Source organism: Vulpes lagopus, chromosome 1 (assembly GCF_018345385.1).
Source record: "Vulpes lagopus strain Blue_001 chromosome 1, ASM1834538v1, whole genome shotgun sequence".
Taxonomy (NCBI): Eukaryota; Metazoa; Chordata; class Mammalia; order Carnivora; family Canidae; genus Vulpes; species Vulpes lagopus.
In genome coordinates, this window is record NC_054824.1 from 19,061,514 (window position 1) to 19,081,166 (window position 19,653).

At 36.2% G+C, this 19,653-nt stretch overlaps 1 protein-coding gene across 1 annotated transcript; it reads left to right on the forward strand.

Annotated features, from left to right (window-relative positions):
• Window positions 1–484: 484 nt before the first annotated feature.
• LOC121486418 (citrate synthase-lysine N-methyltransferase CSKMT, mitochondrial-like) lies at window positions 485–18,935 on the forward strand. The gene is made up of 2 exons (XM_041747288.1): window positions 485–533; window positions 18,322–18,935. The coding sequence occupies exons 1-2, from the start codon at window positions 485–487 to the stop codon at window positions 18,933–18,935; spliced, it is 663 nt and encodes a 220-aa protein (XP_041603222.1).
• The last annotated feature ends 718 nt before the right edge of the window (window positions 18,936–19,653 follow it).

Sequence of the window (19,653 nt, forward strand, 5' to 3'; positions counted from 1 at the left end):
GCTAAAAGGTAGGGGGATCAGGATTAAAGTCTTGGCTGACTTTGGCCTCCTGATTTCTGTGCAGGCAACATCTACACCACACCATCATGAAAGCTTAGCATCAGCAGGTGATAGAACAAAGGGTGAGGGTGGGGGAGCAGTTTCACAATATGTACTTTATTTTCAATAACAACTTGTTTTAAAATGTTTCTTGATTTTCATAAATATATAAGCATAAGCATCATCATATGGTGGTTAGGAGTTCAGATCTAGCAGTAGACTCTCTGAATTCCAATCCTGGCTTGACAAGTCACCTTCTTAACTATGTTAATTCATATCTCTGTGTCTCAGTTTCCTCCTCTGTAAGAGTACTTATCTCGAGGGTTGTTATAAGGATTAAGTACTCACATCAAGTACTTAGTCAGTCCTTGGCACAGGGTAAATTAGTCCCAAGGTTATTATTATCACAAGTCATATTGTAACATTAAACTGGCACTGATACAAAATGGCCACAATATATTGTTACATGGTCATTGCTGCAGTAGACCTGACAGGTTTGTATCTATATGTCTATATCCATATCTATCTATATGTAACTTTCTATACAGAAGTAGAAGTCTTAAAGAAATTGGATTATTATTTTTTAAATCTGTAATCACAGATCCTTGTACACAGAGTGGACATACAATATTTTTCTAAGAAGGTTCAAAGGAAGAAATTTGAAGGTAGAACCACAGGAATTTAAGCCTGAGACTTATACTTTCTAGAACCAATGAATATTTGAATGGGAAGGACCTGCAGCAAAATGACAAATATAATGGCAAAATTCAACGTATAGAAATTTCAGATAAACTTTTTTTAAAAATATGCATTTATATTGAATGTAGGTTGTGATCGTTGTTCAGAGCTGTTGCATAATAATCTGAATCTATTCCTATCTATTTTAAATGGGGTTTTTATTTTAAATGGAGTTTGTGAATAAGCATGCTTTGCCTATGTGGCCTCTGTCTATTATCTATCAAATTAAGGGGTGTGAAGTGCACAATAACAAAGTAAAAATAATTATTTGCAGGCTTGCTTCTTTCCAGAATATAAACATTCACAGCTATTCATGCTTACTTCCTTTTCATAAAGGATCATTGCACATTTATAAAAATGTTCTGATCATGCTTTCTATTTAGAACAAAACCAGAGAATAAAGCTTTATGTAGTAGAAAGCAGTTCCTGGTGGCAATAATCTAGATCTATTTTCCCCCTGACATGAAACATCAAAACACTCTTGGATTAGATTTAAGTCTCTAGGCTTTACTGATGATGAGCCTATTTTCCTCTTGATAATTGACAAAACTCCTAAAAGGATCAGAATTCAGGAGTGGAATCTTTAACTAGTCACAAGGTACAATTGTTGAATAAAGGGCATGTTCCATGTTCAAACTTCTCTATCAAAACCAGCATATCTGACTTATTGTAATAATCACAAATTTTCCCTTACTGTCTTGGTATATACTTGGGTTTTTTTATACTATATAACTGAATAGTTCTATTTTTCAAAGAAGCTTCTGGCTATTTACATATTATTTAATTGCATGCAATACTTATTTTCTCTTCATATTTTACAGGTCATTCAAATCATTCTCTGAGCTTATCTTAAAGGTTTAAGTAAGAAAAATCAACACATGATTGATTAAGTTATAAAATAATGGGGTGCTTAAAATATAGTCCAAAAGTTTGAGTCTAACCTCTTCATCAAAGTTTAATTTGAAAGTCTGAGTTAAGGAAAAAAAATCTCAGAGGCTTCCACATATCTTTCTTTATGTCTAGGGGGAACTGGAGCTGCTTTCCTTCACCTGGTGCTTCAGAGTTTCATACTGCATCCATACACACTGTCCTCATATAAATCCTTCTGCTGAGATAGGATGACTAAGGACTAGCTGGGCTATACCTGGTCTGTAGGCAAAATGGACTGGGTTGGCAGAATGATGTCACTGAAGTCCACTGGGCAGCTAGCTGTCCTATTCAGGGGTGGTCTTGCTCAGGCCCCTGAATATAAAATGATTCTAGGCTGCAGCTCTTCCTTCAAAGAAAAGATGTAGGTGCTTCGGGTCATTAGGAAACCAAGGTAGGGTCTGAAAGTAAAGTAGGAATCAAGCTTCATTCCAAAGGTTAGTTCCTCCTTGGAGCAAGAACACACTACAAGCATTCAGATGAGGTTGCTCTGGGATCCAGTTCCATGTTCTGTGTCTTAGGTCTCCCATAGCTCTAAACTGACCATTTCAGTGTCCATCATGTCAGAAGTCCAAGCTTGTCCTCTGTCCTCTGACCCAACATGCTTTGCAACATTAACCTTGGCATGAGAAAAACTGGTTTCTTTTCACTACCTTAGCACTCTGCTGTTTCCAGCTTCTTGTCCTCGCTTCCACGTCTTCACTTTGGCTAGAATTCCATTCCCTAGGCCCTAATGCTCTTCACAGTGTCAAACCCACATCTAGAGAAACCTTATGTGCCCTTACAAGAAGTAATATCCCTCTGCCCTGAATAAATACAGCTCAGTGGATATTTATACACATAATTACAATACCCTATTTAAAAGCAAACTAAATCTTGAAAATGTTATTTATGCATCCACAGAATGTAGTGAATGCAGTATATATGTAAAAAAAAGAGCCTTTACTGTCAGAGTTAAGATGCCAGAGTTGTAGGGAGACTCTATGCTTGTCTTGTCCCTTGAAAACAGCTGATAAATATCAAATCATTTTGAACACCCAAGAAATAGATCTGAGGACTGAGAGAACAAACTAAACGATGAGAGGGAGAAAAAAAGGCCACATTGTAGAAGGTAGGAAGTGCAGAGATGTGATTTTGGGGGGAAAGAATCAGGGGTGCTGCAGAGAGGAGAGAGCCCTGATCACAGAGGAGAGATAGAGAGAGAGAGAGAAGGAGGAAGAGAGAGAAAGTGAGCAGCATGCAGGGGATTGCACAAGAAAAAGACTTTCCCAAAATCATTGACTGGGAAAATGAGAGGGGCTAATTATCACAAAGGTTTTATAAGCAGCAGAGCTCAAAGTCTGAAGTATTAGGAGTCCTCAGCATCACCAGAGTGGAGCCTGGCAGGCATAGTGGTGCCCCTGTGGAGAAGGCAGGCAGAGGCCTGAGGGTGGACATGCCATCTGAGGATCCCTGGGGTTTCACTGGAAGAGACAGTTTCTCTTTTTGGAGTGCATTTGGGAGAGGTAGCACTGCCTCTCAGAGGACAAAAATGCCAGCAGCTGCCATTGAGCTGTCTCATTCATTAGCATAGGAGCAGAGACACCTGCTGAAAGCAGCTAACCTAGACACTGGCTTTTTGCTGTGCTTTGCCATAGACTCCAATCCCCTGCTTGTTCTTGGGACTTCCCTTCTGGGACAAACTGGCATCAGCCATAGTATGGTGAGACTATCCCCAGAGGATCAATGTAGGTCCATGCCAGGCTGCATGCCTAAAATTTGGAGTTTTGAAACCCAGTCAGACTTCCTGAGATTAAACACAGGACCACTGCACTGTCAGGTGGGCAGATAGTTAAGACACAGACAGGGTGAAGGCAGGGATCTGAGGGATGCACACAACACATGAGGAAAGATTGTTCACTCCTTTGTAAAGGCTTGCTGAATACCAGTGGGTGAAAACTCCTCTCTACAGGGACAAGAGGGCAGGTTGTTGCTATTTCCCCCCCTCTGCTCATCAGCACAGCTGGACTTTAGAGAGCAGCACAGTGCCCACAGCAGAGGCTTAAGCCACTTACACCAAGCCCCACCCCCTGCACTGTGCAGGTGCTTTTTTTCTAGGACAAGTGTGCCTGAGACTCAGGGCAGCAGCAGGCCCCTCTCCCAGAAGACCAGCACAAACCCACACCTGCACCAAGTCTACTGACCATAGAGTGCTACAAAGCTTCAGCTCTAGTGGAAATAAGATCTATTATCTTTGAACAAGCAGACCAAAACACACCTAGTTAAAACTCACTACACAGTGGACAAGGTCAAAACTCCACTGTAGGAAAGGAGAAACTCTGAAGAGGACTGAACTAGAGAAAGAGTAGCCAAAAACACAACAGCAGAGTGAGCACAGCATACACTGGAAACATTTCCTGAAGTGTAGGCCCTGGACAGTATTTGACCTCTTCTTCTACCTCTTCCACTGCCATTACTATCAGGAGCAGGAAATATAACAGGATTTCCTAACATACAGAAGACAGAGGCCTAGACAAAATGCCAAGATGGAGGAATTTCATTCAAAAAGAAAGAACAAAGACAGGTCATGGCCAGGGATCTAATTGGAACAGATATAAGTAAAATGCCTGGGCTAGAATTTAAAACAAGCGTAAGGACACTAGCTGGGCTCGAAAAATGCATAGAGGACATCAGAGAGTCCTTTACTGCAGAGATAAAAGACCTAAAAACTAGTCAGGCTGAAATAAAACATGCTATATCCGAGATACAAAATTGACTGGTGTAATGACCACAAGAGTGGAAGGAGCATAGGAACAAATAAGGGATAGAGAAGATAAAATTATGGAAAATAATGAAGCTGAAAAGAGAGGGAAAGAAAAATATTTGAAGGTAGACTTAGGGAAATCATGAAGGTAGACTTAGGGAAAACTCAGCAACTCTGTAAAGTATAATAACTCATATCATAGGAGACCTAGAAGAAGAAAAGAGGGAAAAGGGGGAAGAAGGTTTATTTGAGCAAATTATAGCTGAAAACTTCCATAATCTGGGGAAGCAAACAGATACCTAAATCCAGGTAGCACAGAGAACTTCCATCAAAATCAATAAAAGCAGGGCAATACTTACTACATATCATATAAAATTTGCAAATACAGAGATAAGGAAAAGATCCTGAAAGCAGCAAGGGGAAATAAATCCCGAACTTACAAGGGAAGACAAATAATGTTAGCAGCAGATCTATCCACAGAAACTTGGCAGGACAGAGGAGAATGACATGATATATTCAATGTGCCCAAATAGGAAAAATTTGCAGCCTAAAGAATACATTATCCAGTAAGGCTGTCATTCAGAATAGAAGGGGAGATAAAAAGAGTTTCCCAGACAAACAAAAACTAAAGTAGTTCATGACAACTAAACCAGCCCTGAAAGAAATATTAACGGAGACTCTGTGAGTGGGAAAGAAAGACCAAAAGTGACAAAGACTAGAAAAGGACAGAGAAAATCTACAGAAATGACAAAACAAGTAATAAAACAGCATTTATTTCATATCTATCAACAATCACTCTGAATGTAAATGGACTAAATGCTCCAATCAAAAGGCATAGAGTGTCAAATAGATTAAAAAAAAAAGAAAAGAAAACAAGACCCTCTTTATGCTGTCTACAAGAGACTCCTTTTAGACCTACAGATACCTACAGATTGAATGTGAGGTGATAGAGAACTATTTATCATGCTAGTGGACATCAAAAACAGAGTAGCCATACTTATATCAGACAAACTATATTTTAAACCAAAGGCTATAACAAGAAATGAAGTAGGGCACTATATCATAATAAAGGGGTTTATTCAAGAAGATCTAACAATTATAAATATTTATGCCCCCAACTTGGGAACAACCAAACATATAAGTCAATTAATAACAAACGTAAAGAAACACATTGATAATAATACAACAATAGTAGGAGACCCTAACACCTACTTACTTCAATGGACGGATCATCTAAGCAGAAAATCAACAAGGAAACAATGGCTTTGAATGACACATTAGACTGGATGGACTTAACAGATATCTTCAGAAGATTTTCATCTAAAAGCAGTAGAATACACATTCTTTTTGAGTGCATATGGAACATTCTCAGGATAGATCACATAAGGGTCACAAATCAGGCTTCAACAAATACAAAAAGACTGAGATGATACCATGCATAGTTTCCAAACTCAATGCTATGAAACTTGAAATTAACCACAAGAAAAAAATGAGAAAGATCACAAATACAGGGAGGTTAAAGAATATCCTACGAAGGAACGAATGGGTTAACGAGGAAATTAAAGAAAAGTAAAAAAATACATATAACCCAATGAAAATGGAAACATGACAGTCTAAAACCTTTGGAATGCAGCAAAAGCAGTCATAAGAGGAGAGAGTACAGCAATACAGGCCTACCTCAAGGAGCAACAAGAGTTTCAAATACACAACGTAACCTTACACCTAAAGGATCTAGAGAAGGAACAGCAAATAAAGGCTAAAGCCAGTAGAAGAAGGGAAATAATAAAGATTAGTACAGAAATAAATGCTACGGAAACAAATAGAAAAACCCAGTAGAACAGATCAATGAAACTAGAAGTTTCTTTGAAAGAATTAATAAAATTGACAAACACCTAGCCAGGCTTTTCAAAAAGAAAAGAGAAAGGAACCAAATAAATAAAATCATGAATGAAAAAGGAGAGATCACAACCAACACCACAGAAATACAAACAAATACAAAGAATTACATGAAAAAATTCATACAATATTATGAAAAAAATATGCTAACTAATTAGGTAATCTGGAAGAAATGGATAAATTCCTAGAAACATATAAACTACCAAAAATGAAACAGAAAGAAATAGAAAATTTGAACAGACCCATAAGCAACAAAGAATTTAATCAGTAATCTCCCAACAAACAGAAGTCCAGGGCCAGTTGGCTTCTAGTGGAATTCTACCAAACATTTAAAGAAGAGTTAATATTTATTATTTTCAAACAGTTCCAAAAAATAGAAATGGAAGGATAACTTCCAAACTCATTCTATGAGGCCAGCATTACCTTGATTCCAAAACCAGAAAATGACTTCACTAAAAGGGGGAATTACAGGTTAATATCCCTGATCAACATGGATGCAAAAATTCTCAACAAGATACACATAAATTGAATCCAACAGTGCATTAAAAGAATTATTCACCACAATCAAGCGAGATTTATTCTGGGCTGCAAGGGTGATTCAATACTTCCAAATCAATCAATGTAATATACCATATTAATAAAAGAAAGGATAAAACCATATGATCCTCTCAATACATGCAAAAAAAATTGACAAAGTACAGCATTCATTCTTGATAAAACCCCCAACAAAGTAGGAATTGAGGATATACAGCTCAAATTCATAAAGGAAAGAAAGAGGACGGCCCGGGTGGCTCAGCGGTTTAGCGCCACCTTCAGCCTAGGGCCTGATCCTGGTGACCCGGGACCGAGTCCTATGTCGGGCTCCCTGCATGGAGCCTGCTTCTCCCTCTGCCTGTGTCTCTGCCTCTCTCTCTCTCTCTCTCTCTCTCTCTCTCTCAATCGCTCTCTCTCTCATGAATAAATAAATAAAATCTTAAAAAAAAAAAGGAAAGAAAGACTCACAGCTAATATCCTCAATGGGGAAAACTGAGAGCTTTTACTCTGAGATCAGGAACAAGACATGGATATCCACTTTCACCATTGTTATTTAAGATAGTACTAGAAGTCCTAACCCCAGCCATCAGACAACAAGAAGAAATAAAGGCATCCAGACTGGCAAGGAAGAAGTCATACTTTCATTGTTCACAGATGACATGATACTTTATGTAGAAAACTCGAAAGACTCCACCAAAAAATTGCTAGAATTAATACATAAATTTCTCAAAGTTACAGGATACAAAATCAATATACAGAAATATGTTGCATTTCTATATACCCATAATGAAACAGCATAAAGAGAAATCAAGGAATCAATCCCACTTAGTTACACCAAAACCCATTAGATACCTAGGAATAAGCCTAACCAAAGAGTTAAAAGATCCATACTCTGAAAACTTTAGGACACGTATGAAAGAAATCGAAGAGGATGCAACAAGATGGAAAAACATTCTATGCCCATGGATTGGTAGAACAAATGTGAAAAAAATCTATACTACACAAAGCAATCTACACAATTAATTTAATAAAGATTGCTCTATCAAAATACCACTAGCATTTTTCACAGAATTAGGACAAATAATCCTAAAAGTTATATGGAATCACAAAAGACCCTGAATAGCCAAAGCAATATTAAAAAGGAAAAGCAAAGCTGGAGGCATCATAATTCCAGACTTCACACTATATTACAAAGCTTTAGTCATCAAGACAGTATGGTATTGGCACAAAAACAGATACATAGATCAAGGGAACAGAATAGAAAGCCCAGAAATGTACCCACAACTACATGGTCAACTAATTTTCAACAAAGCAAGAAAGAATATACAATGGAAAAAAAAAGACAGTCTCTTCAACAAATGGCATTAAGAAAACTGGACAACAACATGCAGAAGAATAAAACTGAACCACTTTCTTACAACATACACAAAAACAAATTCAAAATGTATGAAAGACCTAAATGTGAGACAGAAAACCATCAAAATCCTAGAGGAGAACACAGGTAGCAACCTCTTTGACATCAGTAATAGCAACTTCTTATTAGACACATCTCCAGAGGCAAGGGAAACAAAAACAAAATGAATATTGGAACTTCATGAAGATAAAAAGCTTTTGTACAGCAAAAGAAACTATCAACCAAACCAAAAGACAATCAATAGAATGGGAGAAGGTATTTGCAAATGACATATCAGACAATGAGATACCACCGCACACCTGTCAGAATGGTTAAAATTAAACACTTGAGAAACAACAGATGTTGGCAAAGGTGTGGAAAAAGGGGAACTCTTTCACTGTTGGTGGGAATGCATACTGGTGCAGCCATTCTGGAAAACAGTACGGAGTTGCCTCAAAAAGTTAAAAATAGAACTAAGATCCAGCAATTGCACTAAGTATTTACTCAAGGAATATAAAAAAAAATCTCTATTTGAAGGGGCACACACACGTATACATATACCACATCCTTTGTATACACACACACACACACACATACACACACACACACACACTGGAATATTACTCAGCCATCAATAAGAATCAAATCTTGCCATTTGTGGATGGAGCTATTATATTATATTATATATATATATATATAATATATTATATATATTATAGTATTATATTAAGCAAAAGTCAGTCAGAGAAAGACAAAATCATTGATTTCACTCATAGTGAAATTTAAGAAATCAAACAGATGAATAGGGAAAAAAGAGAGGAAAGCAAACCACTCTATAGTTAAAGAGACTCTTAAATATAAGGAACAAACTGTGTGCCAATTGCTGGAGGTCGGGGTGGTGGTGGATAGGTTAAACAGGTGATGGGTATTAAGAAGGGTATGTGCTGTGTTGAACACTGGATATGATACGTAAACAATGAATCACTAATTTCTACTCCTGAAACCAATATTACACTGTATGTTAACCACCTAGAATTTTAATAAAAACTTGAAACAAAAAATAAAAATAAATAAATTAATTAATTAATTAAATGGAACAATAAATATTTTAGATGACTCAAAAATAGTATACAGTTTCAAGTTCAATTCCAGATATTATTACTTACTAGCAACATAATCTTTTTTTTTTAAATTTTTATTTACTATTTATGATAGTCACACACAGAGAGAGAGAGAGGCAGAGACACAGGCAGAGGGAGAAGCAGGCCCCATGCACCGGGAGCCCGACGTGGGATTCGATCCCGGGTCTCCAGGATCGTGCCCTGGGCCAAAGGCAGGCGCCAAACCGCTGCGCCACCCAGGGATCCCCTAGCAACATAATCTTAAGTAAATCTTAAAACCTTTATTGAAAATTATTTTCTTTTAAAATTTTAAAATTTTGAATTATAACACCTATCTTGCAGGGTTGTTGAATGAATAATGTATGATCATATTGGTTATATATGTGTGTGTGTGTATAAATATATATATATATATATATATATAAATATATATATATATATAAATATATATATATATATATATAAATGTCTAGTACCTAGAACAGAGTCTTCCCATTTTTTCTATTCCAATTCTTTCCTTACTTTTCTCCAAATTAAATTATTACTTTCACAATTGACTTAGAGCTATCAAGTATAATATTTTAACTGCTCTCGTCCGCTGTAAACAATTGCCTGAAACAATGTTAATCCCTTGTAAAAAGCATCCAATTTTAGTCCTACTTATGAGAGTGAAAGCACTGGCCATACCTTTCAAGAAGAAAAATGAAGTTGATTTTCCCACTGGTGCTTTTTGATTTTTAAATTGACAGATTTCAGATTGACTTTGATTTACTCATGACTTCAGGTCTTATAACTCAAATGTAAGTCACAGAAATTTAGTGACAGCTTTGAGGGAAACACATAGAAACTGTGTTTGGGTTTGCTTATAAAGTACCTGATAGGAAGTATACCTTTAAGGCACTCATTCTAAGCTATATATGAACTGAGATGGTGTCTGTCCCTCATTTTGCGAAGCGACATAATGAGAAATTTATAGAATATCTTGAATTTGTTTTCTAAGTCTGTGTAGCTTAAATAATGACCACACTTAGAGTTGCATGGCACAAAATATATTGTTTCTCTAGGAGTTTGGTTTTACTTTAGGGAAGACTCAATTACTGAAAAATAAATTATATTACTATGTAAGTATGATAAATGTCTAACTGAAATACCTTAGGGAACTGTTTTCAAGTGGTCCTAAACAACACATTGGTGAGAAAATGTCAAATGGCCTGTGTTCATGTCCTTTTTCCCCTTAACGCTATTAGCTCGAAAGAATAATGTCTAAATGAAAGAAAGACTGGAGTTCTCAAGAGCAATGAGGAAATCTGATGTGAAATGTTTAAGCTAAAGTTAAACTTAGGCAAAGCCATTTTAACTAAATGCTCCAATAAACACTGCTTTCTTTTACCAATAACCCAATTATAAATATTTATTTATTCCAAATCAAATCAAATTAGTTACTGGGTACTCTTCATCAATGTCTATTTTACTATTTTTTAAAAATGTTATTTATTTATTTATTTACAAGAGACAGAGAGAGACAGACAGACAGACAGACAGAGACAGAGACATAGGCAGAGGGATAAAGCAGGCTTCTTGAGGGGAGCCATGTGGGACTCCATCCTGGGACTCCAGGACCACATGAGAGCGGAAGGCAATCACTCAACCACTGAGCCACTCAGGCGTCCCTATTTTCTATTAATTTTGAAGCAAGTATTTGCATAATCATAGAGTCTCCTCACCAGGTTACGCTAGGGGCCATGAGATATGAATAACAATATAATGGTAATCAGGAAGAAAGGGGAAAACATAAAAATATAATGCAGAGGGATTCTGGCTGGTATTCCCCTGCTTTATATTTGCTTCTATACCTAAATCTAGTTAAGTTGTCCTATAATAAAATGTTCCCTATAATAAGGTGTTGGAGATGAGGAAGCCTCATTCAAGCAACATACATTACTGCTTAATTTATCATAGGCATTATGCATACAAACGTGAATATGTGTCCCTGCTTTTATGTTCTAGTGAGGAAGGCAGATGTGTAAACACATTATTACAATTCAACTGTTTACAGTCTAGTAGGAAGTAGGAGTCTAGTATTGTTGAGGCATCTTAAAAAGCTAGAGGAAATTCTTAAAAATCAAGGGGAACTCAGCCTAGCATGAAACACTATAATTTGTAAATGTGCAACTCTAATGGGTAAATTCACATTGTAACAGTTAAATAGAAAATAAAAGTGATACAAGTTTCTCTTTCCTAACAAACTTAGCTTGAGTTTTCTGTTTCTGCCTAAGTAGATCCAACTCTTTTATTCTCAGTTGCATTTTTTTTACTTAGTTGAAATATGAAAGGAGATAAAATCTATAAATTAACTTGATATTCCAAAATTAGGGTTAAATGATTAACTATAAACTGACCTTTATTCTCTGGCAAAGCATTGAGCCAGGTACTAGATTGTAAAGAAATATGGGATAGACCAGCCCTAGCCTGAAAGAGTTTAGTTATTCTAAATTTTGATGTAATGTTACAATGGTTATTTATTAGAGAAAATTAAAGAAATGTGAAAGCACATCAGCTTATACAGCTTATCAAAAAAATTCAAAGGCAAACAGCAAACTTATTGGGCTATCATGGACATCTGAGCATGTAACTAGATTTCTTAATTTGCTGGCATAGTGGTACCATGTCTGCCTCCTTTGAAATTACCTATGAATTTACTGGAAACAGAATACTTCTCACATCATCCTCAGAAAAGAATAATACTATATCCCTTGTGTTTTTTTTAAATGGAATATATTTCTAAAATAAAGTCTCTATACAGAGTTTTATTAGGATATAATACTTCATTTGAGTTTCCAAGTTATATTTTTATTTAACTAATAGATTGTTAGTATATTATACTAATCTACTGTTATTCAAATATACTGTTTCTGGATTAAAGAATCATCTGATAGAATAGTTTCCTTCCTTTTAAAAGCATGTGTATGACTATACTGAATATCGTATTTCTTCAAAGAAAGCAAATTCTACCCAAATGCTGTACATAAACAAGTGAAATAAAGACCCAAAATTATTTAAAATAAAAGTTTAAGCAAAAATATGTGAGTGCCCATGAAATAAGTCCAATATGCTATCATTTAATTGGGCCAAAATAAATTTCAAAATAAAAGCATAAACAGAACAAACAGAATTATTTTTGCCTTGACACAAGCTATGCTTCATCAAAATATATAATTGCTTTACGTTTTTATTCATAAGTACCATAACATTGAATTATATACAGCAAAAGTCATTACAAATAAACGAACTAAACAAAACCACATTAGAGAGGAAGATCAATCACACTTTCTTTAGAATTTGACAATTATATTGGCAACACTATAAATTAGGATACAGAGGAAATATATAAATGGTAAACAACAATATTGATTTTATGTCCATGGTTATGTGACAGAGAGAAAGAGACAGAGATGGAGATAGAAAGAGAAGGACAAAGAGAGATTATGAATTATATATGTATAAAGAGACGGAGGAGACGGGGGAGAGAAGGGAGAGGAGGTGGTCACTGATCTGAATCAGAGATATCTTCAATTTTCTTGAAAGATTAAATTTTTAAAAGATAGATAATTTAAAAACTGATAGTGAAAAACAATGGGGAAATAGGCTGTAGAATCTGTAGAATTTGTGGGAAAATATTTCTTTACAGTTCTGGATCAAATTTATCTAAATCTCAAAAAAAAAAAAAAACAGGAAACACTATTTGAACTATATATGTTGCTAAAATGAAACAAATATAAATTCTCTAAATAAAGTCTCCAAAATATTAATGATAGTTTTGGGAGTCAGAGTCCAGTCAGTGAAACAGAATTCCTGGTGAGTAGTTCAGTAAAGAGGTATTCACCCGGCAGCTATTTACCAATTGAAACATTAAAAGCTCAGAATATGGTGAGGCAGCTCAAATGGAAGATTTAGTGTTATCAGAATTTGGGTCCGTGCAAGGGGCTGGAACAGTGGGAAATGGGACCACAGAAAGGAGTCGACCTGGTGGAAGCTGGAGCTAAGGAGGAAGCAGGGCCACTGGGCTGCCTGCCCCCATGAGTCAAGAAAAAGAAGAAAGAAATAACCTGTTTTCTCCTTCTTATTCAGTAATCTTCTACCATTTCCTCTCATTGGCCAACTCTAGCCAGCATCGAAGTAGTGAATGAAACTGGGACAGCTTTTTTGCTGGGTTAGTCCCCTCTGATACGGAGCAGAGTAGGACATAGGTCTTGTAAGCCAGCAGGAAATGAACATACAGTGTTATCTATTTATAGGAGAAGTTTATAAGTTCAATTTCACTTTTTCTTTATTGTGCTCAGAAATGGATAATGTGCATGTTCTTAAATATTAAACAAAATAATTGAAAACCTATAACACCATCAAGTATTAAGGGAAATTTTTTTCTATTTTGGAAAAAACTCTGTATGTATAAAACCACAATAGTGTGTTATGTTGAACCAGCAAGATTTATGACATAATCTGAACACAACTGTATCTCCTGACCCTTCCTTTAGACTTTATTCAGCTGAGTTAAGTTTACCCACGATGAAGACTGAGATAGGTATCACGGCTTTTCTTCTCATCCCTGGTTAACTGAGAATTCTACATTTACTTTAAATTTAAAAAAAAAAAAAACACAACACAAAACAAACAAAACTCAATTTAGGAATTAGGATACCCAAACCTATATAATAATCAAAACTTCAGATTTGGCCTAGAATTAATTCTCCTATACTCTCACAGCCCAGACCTGCTTTAAGCTGGAAAGTGCCCTTGAGGCCTTGTCCTTCTGCTCATTCCTTTTCCCACCTCACTTTCAGTTCTGTTGGCTGGCTGTCTCCTCAGTCTCCAAAAAGGCAGAAGGAGATGGAAAAAGTCATCTGGGTAGTTTTGACTTGGCTGGTGATTTCCTGCCTCTCACTAGGGAAGTTGTTTCTTCTCTTTCATCAACTATTCTATTTCCTTAAGTCATCCATATCTCCTCCAGTTCTCCTGACCCAGACAAGTGCTTTTCTACTTCCAGTCTATATATGTATTAATCTTTTCTCAGCCTCTGGGCAAATGAAGGCAACTTCAGCTTCTTTTGGCTGGGGGCTTCTCACTAACCAGCATCCATTAGATAATGCCTTAGATGACCTGAAATAAGTCCTTTCAGTTTTTCCACTGAAGCCCATGGGGAAACCTGGAAATACATGGCAATCCCAAATCCTAGGGAAATTGTGCAAAATTTCTAACTGTAACATCAGGTAACTAAAGAACCATGCTTGGGAATCAGGCAGCTTAGCAAGCTCTTAAGAGGAGAACTGAAGTATGTCACTTGGGTTGCAACATCGGAAACAATGGATTATAATCATTGCTGTATTACCTGGATCATCTAGTTCAAATTCCTAATTCTTGGAGAGAGAGATTCTTATTTGCTAAACTTAAACCTTTTGATTATCTTTGGCTTTATCTTGTTGGAAAAAGGAAGCATCGGGTAGAAAAATACTTTAGGAACAAGCACTTAAGTTTCCTATCCCACAAAAACTGCACATCATAGGATCTTTGGTCAATGGCAGTGGAAGCCATTTACCAGTTTCTGTATAAGCCCTATTTGCATTAGGCAAGCAAGTCACTGGGACAAATTCAGATGGAAGAGATTCAGAAATAGACTGTCTCTCTCTCGCTGGCAGAGGAGCTGCAAAACACAAAGCAAGAGGGATGTGAAGAATTTATGACTTTCCTTTGCAATGTGTCACATGAATGTCAAAAAGCCATTTTGTGGTCCATATCCATTCTTCAATTAAAGGTCTCCAATAACTTTTTGTATCAAACACTATTCTGGATATTGGAGATTTAATTATAAACCTGGAAAAATACTTATTATTTTTTTTAAAAAAGATTTTATTTTTAAGTAACCTCTACACCCAATGTAGGGCTTGAAACTACAACCCCAAGATCAAGAATCACCTGCTCTATTGACTGAACCAGTCAGGTATCCCAGAAAAATACTTATTCTTAAGAACCATTTACTCTGAAGGGATAAATACAGGCACAAGATGATGACTGGAATATTATGTGCTATGGTAAGAATATGCACAGTGTTATAGCATTGAATACAACATTCAAGAAGTAGTGAACCCTAGCTTTTGGTAGAGGAGTGGACAAAAGTTAGGCCTTCTGGAGAAGAGGACTTAAAGAGTTTAGGTTACAGGAAGATACAACCTATTATTATACCTCTGAAGTTTCTAGTCAATTTATAAGGCACAAAAAGGAAAAAAATGGCATAAAGCCTTTAAAAAAAAGTAGAGCTACTATGGTTGCAGATGACAAAATTGTATATTTAGAAAACCCAAAAGGAATGACTAATAACTATTAAAATTAGTAATTGAATTTAACAAATTTGTGGACAAAATTTCATTACTCAGAATTCAGTTGAGTTTTTATACTAGCAAGAATTAATTAGAGAATATCATTTTGATTAGCATTTGCAATTGTATCAGAAGACATCAAACACACACCCAGGAGTAAATCTGATGACAGGTATGTAAGTCTTCAACACTAAAACCTGAAAAACATTAATAAGTACTAATTCTTATAACAATCTTTAATGATACATTAGAAGATGGGGGATAGGGAGGGAGATATTGATTTAATGACTTACCTAGGCTAAAAAAATGGCACATAGTTGAGTATTCAATACCAGTTATATTTTTCTTTTTCTTTTTTTAGGTGTGTCTCTTACCATGGGGTTTCTCCTGCGTAAAACAACTTCTCAGCTTCTGAATTATGAATCATACTGTTTCTCTCCACTCTAGCCTCTCCATCACAGCCCCAGCTGAGATAGTCAAAAATTCTTCTGTGAATTACTGCAATTGCCCTCTCATTGGCTTTCCTTTATTATTATTATTTTATTTAAATTTAATTTGCCCACATACAGTATAATACCCAGGGCTCATCTCATCATGTGTCCTCCTCAGTGCCCTTCACCCAGTTACACCATCCCCCCCCCCCACCTCCCCTTTTGCAACGCTTTGTTTGTTTCCCAGAGTTAGGAGTCTCTTATGGTTTGTCTTCCTCTCTAATTTTTCCCCACTCAGTTTCCCTGCTTTCCCTTATAGTCCCTTTCACTGTTTCTTGTATTCCATATGTGAATGAAACCATAATGATAATTGTCTTTTTCTGATTGACTTGGCTTTCATTCTGATTTCATACATGTCAAATACAATCATATTTGAATATGTAACTTTACTCAGTCAAAATGTGTTGATGGGTTTCTATTACATACTTGACCAAACCTGAACTCCTTAGAACAGCATGAGTTAACCTCACCTATATTCCACACTTATCTCCTCCTATGATTGGCCTCTTGCCCCACCTCTTCTTCCCCTTTTCCTCTTCTCTTTTGTCTTTTCCCTAAATTCCCTTGATAACAGGGAAAATTCTTAGTAATCTTTGAAGTCATCACTTAAATTCACCTTTCTAAATTTTACTCTGTCCTTTCTCTTAGGCTGCTCTGGGAAACTATCATATAATTTCTTCTATTCTTCAAATATGCTCTGTATTTTATTATAGACTGATTATATTTCATTGTTTGACACATGCCTATTCCTTCATTAAATGCCTTCATTAAATGAGCCACTTGAACGAAAATCCTGTCTTTACAGTGTCTGTTATAGGGAAAGTTCCAGTAAGTATGTGAAACAAGCCTATCAATTAATGAATTATTTTTATCTAGAACACTCTGATTAAGTTCTTAAGGCAGAAAATAAAAACACATACTCTGGCAATTTTAAAGTTTACCCTAAGTGATTGACAGATGAAAGGTTCTATTCCATAACCAGAAATTGATATTTACTATTGTGATTGACAGATGAAAGGTTCTATTCCATAACCAGAAATTGATATTTACTATTAGCTGACAAACTAAATGATTTTTAAAAATCTATATTATTTTTTTCTTATAGATGAGATTGTGATTTGAACATTACCAACTATTCTCTCTGGCCCATTTGGGATTTAAATTTAAATTATTCATGTTCCTTTAGATATTAGACTCATCACATATAGATGCATTCTATTAATGTTTTGAACTACCATGTGGTTTCTGTCACAAAAAGCCTATATAAATAAGTCAAACTGTGAAATTGTGATTTTATTTAAATGAGACATTATATATAAGCTACTCCATACTTTGTCTAAAGTATATTCTAAAAAAATCAGAGACAACAAAATGAAAGGTGCACTCCATTAATATACATCAGATAAAACAAGCATATTTCCAAAACAATGCAACACTTTCAAAAGTCATTGTTCTTCTTAATTATTTAAGTTACAAGATAAAAGGAAATAAGGTGAAACTTTACATTTGTAGTTATAATGTTTATGCCTTAGGCTTCTGTTGCAATATACCTTCAGTTAATGGAAAATTTTTTTAACTTGGGGATGCAAAGCAAAATTTGTTTTGAGAGTTGAATTTAATTATAGAATTTTATTTTGAAAGATGAGATAAAATTATAGAACTTAATTATTTTTGTGCACCATTTTTTGAGGTTATGCAATGGAAAGAACTTTCTACTTGTAAATTATATTTGCTCATTTCTATAAAAATCTGTTTACTGGATTTGGTGCTGTTTTTAACTACTAACATTTGTTTTTATTACTTAAAATCTAACTTGGGAATCTTGAATATTGTAAATCTACTATATTTTTCTCTCATGATTTTATATCTTGGAATTTAAAAGCATGGATGATATGTGTGCCAATTATCAGAAATAGTTAAGTATTGGATTTGGGATGCTATTTGATTATATTAGGCTAAGAAATATGGCATATCTGGCCAAGCCATTCCTCCTATTATTAAGAGAATAATCACAAGTAGAAATGTAACCTGTACTTGTCATCTCTGACTGACTTCTGTTGGAAAACAGAAGCTCATCGCCTCTGGGATAAGCTCCATTCCGATACCCGTGCAGGCAGTGTCCCCACCTTCGACTGGTTCTTTGGGTATGAGGAAGCCCAGGGGTTCCTGCTGCCGCTGCTGAAGGAGTCCCGGGCTGCATGCCCATTGCGGGTGTTGGACGTGGGCTGTGGGACCTCCAGTCTGTGTACAGGCCTCTACACCAGGTGCCCACATCCCGTGGACGTCCTGGGGGTGGACCTCTCTCCTGTGGCTGTGGCCCACATGAAGAGTCTGCTGGAAGGTGGCCAAGATCGAAAGCCGCTGTGCCCTGGGCACCCTGCCTCTCAACTCCACTTCGTGCAGGCTGATGCCCAGAACCTGGAGTCCGTGGCTTCCTCAGGCTCCTTCCAGCTAGTGCTGGATAAGGGCACCTGGGATGCTGTTGCCCGAGGGGGTTGGCCTGGGGCTTACCAGCTTCTGTCAGAGTGCTTCAGGGTCCTAAGCCCCCAGGGGACCCTGATTCAGTTCTCAGATGAGGACCCTGATGTGCGAGTGCCCTGCCTAGAACAAGGGACTCCAGGCTGTACTGTGATGGTGCAGGAGCTAGGCCCTTTTGGGGGCATCACCTACTTTGCTTACTAAAAAAAAAAAAAAAAAAAAAAAAAAAAAAAAAAAAAAAAGATCTTATCCCAGTGCTGAAATCAACTAATTAGTTGGGAGCTTTGACCTATTATAGAGATTGAAGCAACAACAACAACAACAACAGCCAAAAAACAAAGCCAATCTGAATCTTAAAATAAGCACTTTCTTCATCTTAAAACAAGCATAAATGACAGAGTTAGACATTAAAGTTTAGGATTCATGCATGTCATACTTTGAAAATATTTAATAAGTTATTTTTTAATTATGAAATTTAAATTCCAAATAATGACCTAGGTGAAAGAGCTCCTGGTTGCTAAATTTAAGTAATTGCCTGAATATAACTGGTGAAAGGGAGTTCAGATCCCAACTAATAAAAATATAAATTAGAGGGGTACCTGGGTGGCTCAGTTGGTTAAGCATCCACCTTGGGCTCAGGTCCTGATCCTGGAGTCCCAGGATGGAGCCCCATGTCGGGCTACCTGCTGGGAAGAAAGTCTACTTCTCCCTCTCCTTCTGCCTGCTCCCCACCACCCCCCACTCCTGCTCTCTCACTCACTCTCTCTCTCTCTGAAATAAAATCCTTATATATATATATATATATATATATATATATATATATATATGAAATAAATGTTATATGTTACCATTTTTACATTAGTTTTCAATTAGTAGGGGAATTTTGATGTATTACCATAAAAATTTTATCAGAAGAATGTAA

Bases quoted from the DNA above. Each gene is read 5' to 3' on its own strand.
- LOC121486418 (XM_041747288.1), top strand. From the start codon at position 485: ATGGCCACAATATATTGTTACATGGTCATTGCTGCAGTAGACCTGACA. The intron at 534-18,321 runs GTTTGTATCTAT...GTTGGAAAACAG, and splicing joins TGCTGCAGTAGACCTGACAG to AAGCTCATCGCCTCTGGGAT.